Below are 8,660 nucleotides of genomic sequence, written 5' to 3'. Positions count from 1 at the left end.
AGCATGTGTTCCATACGTACCCTTTCCCTATAGTGTTCTGCAAGCTGGTATTTCCATTGCAGTCAGTAGGTTCGCATTCTTCATCCCTGCTATAACGTTGCGATCTGCAGTTCCTAGCTCAACTGTAGGGTTACACAGCTAATTTCTTTCTTGCACCATCATACCATACGCCTGCCAAGATTTAGAGACAGTGGAAGTCAATGGCTTCCTAAGAGTTGTACTGAAATTTTCTTTAAAAGTTTAAGTCAAGAATTACCGATACTGAAAGATTTGTTTCACTATGAGTTTACATTCAAGTTGAACTTGTATACTATTAAATCATCCTGAAATAAAACAGCATCAGTGTTACCACCTAGTACTGCTTTACCCGAAATTCTTGGGCACGGCTGGCAACTCAGAAAAACAGGACTAAGCCTTCACTGCAGAAGCCAAGTTCTACTCCTAACCATCACAAGTCAAGGAAGTTTGACTGCAAACACCTTTAATATGAATACAAAATTGACATAGGATATACATTCTGAGGAACGTAAATGAACTATTACAAGAGATTCTGACAGAACAAAAACATAAAGAAGGCTCTGTCAGGCCAAGAATTTAATGAGGAATGATTAAAAAGTTTGATTTACAGTTACATTACAGTTGTGTTAAGCACTGAAAACTTTAAGAATGTCAGCTGAAAGGCATTTGAACATACAGTACATAAATCATACAATCCACACCGTTGTAAATAACATATTTGAAATATTTCATTTTACTTAATAGAACAAAAAGCAATGTAACATGTGCAAATGAGGACTCCAATATAATGAATTTAAAATGTCTATGATAAAACTGACATAGAATTTTACATTTAAGGACTACACGATTGATGGAGAAATTAAAAAGGTATCCTCCATGTTACTCCCATTACCCAAGTACGCTTTTCAGTTAAACAGAAAAACCATACTGGCCCAATTTCCTCTCTCAAAATCATACCTGTCCATGAAGGCTAACTAAAGCTTTAACTTGCTCTAAGTGTACAATGAAACAGCATTTACAGAGTCTCTTTCCCCTGGTGGGGAACTGACAAACCGTTATGAGAAAGGGCTCTTGGATTATCTACACTGGTGGAAAATATTATCTTATAAAAAGGCACATACCTGTGATTTAAGGCTAGTACGGTATTTGTTTCATAGAGAAAATAAAATTTTAAATGAAATTAGTACATTGCATGGTTGGCCTCACTCAGCAAACCACTTGGTGCAAAGCAAAAATATGTGCTTAGAAGCCTCAGACTGACAGCGATTCTGCTTTAGTGTTTTTCTTTTTTTTTTTTGAACCTATGAGGGAAAGGTACAACTTTTAAGAAGGCATTTGCTGCAATTCTACTAGTCAATTAACCATCTGCTACTGTTGCCTTATATGCAGATATCACATATAGGCCTTGTATTATTAATCTGCAAAATATTCTTTTAACTCTCTCCTTTTTAAAATTCATATGAAAATTACTAAATATGTTCTCTATATTCATTTATAAAATACCAGATGTTGGTACAAATCATGTAAACCTCCATTTGGAAATATTTTGACTAGCCACCAAAATGACCAGAAATCACAAACATCATTTGTCAGTGCAAATCTATAATGGTTTTGTTTCCCCTCCCTCCCTCCCCCGTCCCAGTTACAGAAATAACCACCAACCTTTACATACAAAAGGAGTGCTTTATATTTGAAATGACAGAAAATATGTTTGGTTAAAGTCACCCACTTTCCCACCAAATTCAGTTTTACAGTATTATAAAAGGGAAAAAAAAAAAAATTAAAGCTGTCTGTGCAAGAATCTCTACAACAGTCCTTCAACCCCAACCCTTAATTATTATCAGATTTAAAGATTTTAGGTTAACATTGGGTCCTCTTCTCTGATCTGATTACTGTTCTTCAAGCCAGGATGGGGCATCCGCTCCAGGAGTCTTCAATTTGATGTGAAACTGTTTAAGTGTCTGTTCAAGCTGCTTTTGATTCCCAGCAAAGTACGCTGCAATGGCATTGTGGAACAGAACAAGCTGATTGTGCAACACCTTAACCTGCAGGCAAGGAGAGAGAGAGGTGAAGAGGAGGCGACAGATGTTAACAACATCGCAGGTCAGTTATAGAAAGATAGGTGTATTTGAGATGCTCAGACTTCATACAGGCTTATTTAATAAAAGTTAAATACAAAATGCAAATACAAAATTAATATTAAAGCCATTTAGAGTTTTCATAAAGTATGCTTAACAGTCAATACCAACTCAGTATGCAGGGACCAAAAGCAATTCACTAAACAGCATAATGTTATCAAATACCAAACACTTGATTACAAGTACTCGATCCCTTGAAATTAGATGCCAAACCTCTGTTTAAGATGGACTTCCCTGAGACAGTACATGACAAACGCATTATCTAAGTGTACAGTTCATTTATTTGCCCCGCTTGCAGACAGTTGCTGTTTTCCAGCTCGTGTCTACCTAAGTCAAATGAAACTGATGTTCTTTTCCCAGCAGTATTTCTTGCCCATCTCCTGTAACACAGGATTATTTACAGTACTTGGTCAGTATCTTGACTACAACATTTGTGCAAAGTAGTCATGAAACACACAGGTCACAGCAGTAATCAAAACCTGGGGAGAAGAGCACAAGAGCAGCTGGAGGGCATCACTCTTTCTCTTCCAGGCTAGTCTATGATGACAAGCTATAGCACTGATGCAGTCAAACAAGTGTTACGTTTTCATCCTAGCACACCAGTAAACCTGAAGCTGAGAATGATGAACAGTAGTATGCTGAAAAGGCATCTGTCCAGTTTCTCCTGTAGCCAAACCCTGTCCTTTTTGCTCCTGAGTGTACTCTCAGCCCAGCACAACCTTACTCTTGTGTCAGAGCCCAAATCCCAAAGGTGGTGGCCCTGTGCCTGTTTCCAGCCTACAAGACCTTGAACCCCATAGCATTTCACCGACATCAGAGAGAATGGAGGAACAGGGTGGCTGACTGAGCCCGAAGGGAGGATGTGGTAGGTAGCAGATTAAGCTTTCTCTACTCAAATTTTGGATCACTGCCTCGTCTCTCAGCACAACTCACAAGGGACAGTCTGCTCTACTCATGCTGAGAAGCAAAACCGTCCTTAGGCCAGGTTTGGCCTACACCTACCAGCCGGTCATGCCTGGTTTAACAGGTTATTTGGCTAACATGCTTCTCTGAAATGCATGCGACTTAAGTTAGAAATACTTTATTGACTTCATTTAATAAAAGATCTCCAAATAAAAAAAATCCCACATGTATTAGACATGCGGTTACGTTAGAAGAGTAACATTTGCACTATCACACAGAAATGTAATAATATACTTTTAAAATAAAATACTTTGAGAAAAAAGGGCTGAGCATGTGCATGCATACGTGCACGCACATGTATATAAAAGTTTCAGCACTAAAAATCGAGATTTCTTTTATAACTGTGCAATTTTTTTTTTTAACTAAACAGTCTCATTTTACAAACTAAGTTTTGCCTATAAACTGACAACTGTACAGAGCTTAGTATCCTGCTTAAGTGATAACCTCTCTTTGGTGGCCCAAATTTTGGTCTAAATTGCTCTGACAATTTGAAAACTGGTATCCCTGTGTTTTCTCCCCTAATAATTCAGGCTAATTTAACTAAATACATGTCAAAGAATAGGCTTTTTGCCTCATTAACAGTGTAAAATGGTAGGTTATTCCATCAAAAGGCTGTCCAAGAAAAAACACGAGAGGTATGCATAGTTAGAAAGGAGTTCACTGTGCACATCGTATCTTGAGACAATGTTTTCTTCATTTACAGTAGGCTTCACAAAATTCATCACGTGCAGATGTTTTAACATTTGGGCAATACAGAATTTTACTAACTACACTTGTTCAACAAACATAGTTCAGCTTTTCCAAGTCATAAAAGATGGCCTTTTTTTCAGTTTGTGTGGGAATATATGTACATAAAAAACACAGGGTTTCTTATCTATAAAAATTTTCATCCCCAAAATATTACATCATACAAGTGGAAAATGTCACAACAACATAAAGGGTTTGCTTTTGTAAGTTTAGAGAGCAAAAGGTTTAGCAGGTACAGTCTTTCTCTTGAGCAGATTCTTTCATCACTGGCACACAAGACTTCACTTAATCCAAGCTAGGAATTTTACACTGAAGTACACTCACTGTTCTAGCGTATTATTGAAATGCTACAAGAGTTTTATCTACACGGTTTACAGGAACTCAAATAGAACAGGGGTAATTAACCAACTCTCCCAGCCCAAGTTCATCAGTTTGAGACCAAATTTGGTACTCTCTTAGGGCAGCTTTTAACACAAAGCTTCTGTGAACTGCCCTGAAGTCTTCTGATAATTTTATAAATTCAGCCAGGCCTAGGCTCAAGTATGTGGGCACAGAGACACAAAGGCAGCAACTGACAGTGCAGAGGCAGATAATTCGGACTTAAAAAGTATGCTTTGTTTTGGTGGGGTTTTTTGAACTACCAGAGCTACCTCATTGTGTGAGGTTCTATCCCCAAGCCAGATCACTGTGGTATAAATTTTGTGATCATTATCAAACTGGTTGCAGAGGTTCAAGGTGTTACAACTTCTGCTCTCCTCCTTCAGAAGCTGATTGCCCACTGAATCCCAAAAGTGATGGTGGGATCTTCTTATCCATAGCTTCATTCAGGTAACTTTAAGATTAAATTTCTACAAAAAGACCACTTAAACTCTCTGACGCTGTACAAAGCAGCTCTACTATGAAGCAGCAACCAGCTAAGAGAAAAGAGAAAAAGCTGTAACATCTTGAATCACCTTATGTCCACTGCAAAACCACCTGCAATCACAGCTAAGAACTGGATGACAAGCATTCACTTAAAGCCAAGTTCAAACCTCACCAGTTTTCCCATGAACGAATCTCAGCCTTACCCACTCCCGTATCCAGCCATCAGATCCCTACTTCCACACTATGGTTCACCTTAGCCCTCTGTTGGCAAAACACTCATGCAGTTATGTAGTCAGTTGGATCAGGGAACAGATCTAGATTAAAACTAACCAGACAACAACATATTTGCTTTAATCTGGATCAGTTTCCCAATCTGATTCTCTGCACAGCTGCAAAAACACTTTTGTAAACCCAACGCAGGAGGCAATGTAGGGGAAGGGGGATAGAGGATGAAGAGACCACTTGTTTTTTTTTTTTTTCAGCAAAGCCTTGAAGTGACTGTTGGACTACAGCACTAAAGGCCAAGCCTGGAGCACTAAGCTGCAGCACCTATTCCAATAAAGGAGCATTTGAAGATTTGCATTTCAATCCAAGCATGTTAATGGCATGTTGCTAAAATATGGGTTCCAGTGTATGACTAGCATGCCTGTCAAAGAGCCATCACGTTTTACAGATGAACATCATTTAAAATCGTTGTTCCTTGTTAATTAACTACATACACCTATTTGTTCCTAATTACAAGCAGAGTAAGCACTCCATAATAGACTTGGCAAACTTAAGTCTCAAAACAAAACTGAACTTTGTGGATAAGCATAAAAAACGGGCATGCCCTAAACAGGTGACTTAGGTTTCATACACAGAAGATACTGTAAGTTGGATTTCAGCTTTCACATGTCCTCTGCATGCTCTTAACATTTCATTTCTTTTTAAATATTGTCCTCTTCTCGCCACCTCCCTCTGAAGACCGTATTTCCCATGGCACAGTAAGTACAGATTTCTTTACATCCTCCTCATTCAGACCGTTTCAGCCACCTCAACGACCAAAAAAGACTACTCCCATTCTAATCTTTCTGTCAGTTCATACCTCCTCACAACTTGCATAATCCTTTCCCCTAGCTATTTTTATTTGAAGTTGTTTGGCCTAAAGAGTTACGTCACCTGGGTTTCCATTAGATTGCATATTGCTGTCATTTGTAGAAGCAAGCATTTAAACATCAAACTCCTGAAGTACAACTCACAGAAGCGCATTCAGTTTCCTTCTCTACACAGAACACTATTTGACATTTCTCAAGTGCATACATAAATAACAGTTCTTCCTTTCTCAAAAAGTCAACACCTTTTCAAAAATACTTCAGTGGTAGAAATCTTTAAGCTAAGAACAGGCCACCATCCTTATTTAACAACAGAAAAAAAACCCCAAAACTATTTGTAAGCTACAGATTTTGACTGCAGCTATTCTTACACTCATTACCCAACACCACAAACTTCTACAGAACTCTGCCAGCTGGCGATAGCACTAATACAACTTTGCAGCAACATAAAAAAAAAGGTCAGTTCTAACTATAATGAAAGTGAAGAGAAATCCTGTATATCTCGGTTTTACAGACAGAAACTTGCAATCCTAGCCTAACTGTAATGCCGTTCTCTGAACCTTTGTAAGCGTTCCATTGAAATATCAACATAGGAACCCAGGAGAACAGGCACAAAGAGACTGCAACCACGCGATGCCTTTTTTCCCCTAAATGTAGGGTCTGCTGGATTATGGCTGTTTGGTGACATCTGCAGCAACACAGACCAACTGGAGCCCACCAGCCAGTTAAACTGGCTTGATAGCTCCTTTGCAGTGACAGCTTGAATCACCTCCCAGTTTTCCCCGCTCTCCTCATAGGTCATGCTTAACCAAATATGGGAGAAAACTTTTGAGTGGGAACATAAGTGAGTGCATCTAGTGGAGGTATGTTTACAAAAGAACACCTAGAATTCTGTTTTGACATTAATTTGTCAATTAAATGAAATGGTATGGTTGGAATAAACACGTATGGGAAAAAAAACAATTCTGTTTTGACATTAATTTGTCAATTAGATGAAATGGTATGGTTGGAATAAACAAGTATGGGAAAAAAAAACCCTTCAAACCAACAGTTCAAGAGCCCTGTTCAGAACTAAAAAACTGTAAGGGCATTAATTATAGAAAGTTGTACTTCTCAGTTCAAGTTATGAGTTTAAAGAAAGCTTAATTTTGAAGAAGCCTCTTCACAGTTCTCTCACTTTCTTTGTGCGTATCTTCCATGACAGTGTTGGCAAACATATGTATTACTTTGAATCTTAAATCAGTAGTTGTATGACTCAACCGTTAAATGCGATAACTGGAAAAGTGATGCTTTCCCAAACTTGAAACCTCCCATATCAGCAAGAAATTTACTGCCATAGTGTTTGCCATTTGTAGCCGCAGCAGCTTGATTAGGGACATTTAAGGTTGCCTGCTCTAAAAGTGTGTCCTCCAGAGATACAGCAAGAACTCAGAAAATTCAGCTCATTTTCTCTGCTTGCTCTACTTTTAAATTAAGATATATGTTAAGATCTAAAAACTAAAGTACTTCTAGCAAAGCAGAAACTTACAGGTCAAAACTCCTCAATGGAACATCAGAAGTTGTAGCTTACCTTATTCTCTTCCAAAAATTTCAATTTGATAGATACATCATTACGCATTTTGTCGTATTTCTCTTTATGTACTTGAAACAGTTGTTGTGATTGCTCAATCTTTGGCAGAGTGTTTGCATCACGAGGGCCAAGATTCAGCTCTTCTAGGTCTGTTCGATAGGCATCATATTCGATCCTGAGAAGAAAGAGCAAGATGAAAAAAAAGATCTAAAGGCAAAGCATCTCAAAACAGGGCATCTCACATATAGGGCAAAGTACAACAGAAGATGAACAAAACAGTCAAGTATGGAAAAAAAAATTAAAAACCCAAGCAAGTTTTTTCCCCCCCTGCTCCTATTCATGAAGCAGAACAACCCTTAAGTACATGGCACACAGCTGCCTCAACAAGTTTCGTCCCTCTGCTGTTCCTGTCTCAGCCACATGCTCCTAACCCTCTGTTTTGTGCTGGCTTCAGTGGTCAGAACCTTTCCTAGGACATCTCAGCTTATTAATGCCTACAAAACTAGTACATTTTTTTTTTCCAGGTTATTCTTCTGCTGTTGAATCAGTTCAGTGAAGAGTTTGAGTTGAGAGCAAGAGAAGCACCAAGCGCAGAACATCCCCTTTAAGCAGATGTTTGAACAACGGCTCACACCAAACTCTGTCCCAAGGCTTTTTCAGCATGCTCTAGGCTTCTCTGCATCTATTAATTGGAACAGTTCTATAGTTTTCCCACAAATTGTTTCATGAGAACTAGTCTGCTCTATAGATAAACAAGCTGCAAAAAGATGATGCATTATTTATACTCTACTGAGGGCCTATCTTATTTTCCTAGGGCAGTCAGACTCTCTGGACCAATACCACCACTGAAGGAGTTAAGGGAAGAGAAAGACAGAAGGTTAAGACTAACAGCCAGGTAAGTACTTAAGCTAACTCTGCACCAAAGGTATATATGCCACTTCTACATAAGAGAGATGAAAAGTATTTTCTAATTTACTCTTGTTCTCTCCAAATTATCTATCCTGGATAGTGCTAGCAAAACCAGAATTGATGTTATGGTATAGGCTCTTGCCTGCAGATACCTGACATCATATGAAGCTAGTCTTCATATACCACACTTTTTATTGAAGTTGTAAGTTTCCTTGATATTCTTCCATATTAGACTGTACCATGTTATTACATGGATAGAGATGAACCAGTCATACCCTCTTTCTCATTTTAACAAAAAAAGTCAAAATGTCTTAAAAGTATTTTTTAATACAGAAGTAAGTTTGAATATTCAGTTTTGTC

At 38.3% G+C, this 8,660-nt stretch overlaps 1 protein-coding gene across 2 annotated transcripts in view; it reads right to left on the bottom strand.

Annotated features, from left to right (window-relative positions):
- Window positions 1–464: 464 nt before the first annotated feature.
- ARFIP1 (ADP-ribosylation factor interacting protein 1) overlaps window positions 465–8,660 on the bottom strand; it is a 36,753-nt gene continuing 28,557 nt past the window's right edge. Inside the window, exons 8-9 of one of the 2 annotated variants that reach the window (XM_009696808.1) lie at window positions 7,392–7,566; window positions 465–2,063 (exon numbers count right to left, since the gene is read on the bottom strand). In XM_009696808.1, the coding sequence (XP_009695110.1) occupies window positions 1,908–2,063; window positions 7,392–7,566 (331 nt within the window). In that variant the 3' untranslated portion in view covers window positions 465–1,907. The remainder of the gene's footprint in view (window positions 2,064–7,391; window positions 7,567–8,660) is intronic. The other variant, XM_009696809.1, reaches the window with a different exon arrangement.

This window comes from Cariama cristata, unplaced genomic scaffold (assembly GCF_000690535.1).
Source record: "Cariama cristata isolate BGI_N322 unplaced genomic scaffold, ASM69053v1 scaffold5433, whole genome shotgun sequence".
In the NCBI taxonomy this organism is placed as follows: domain Eukaryota; kingdom Metazoa; phylum Chordata; class Aves; order Cariamiformes; family Cariamidae; genus Cariama; species Cariama cristata.
This window is presented reverse-complemented; position numbering and strand designations above follow the sequence as displayed.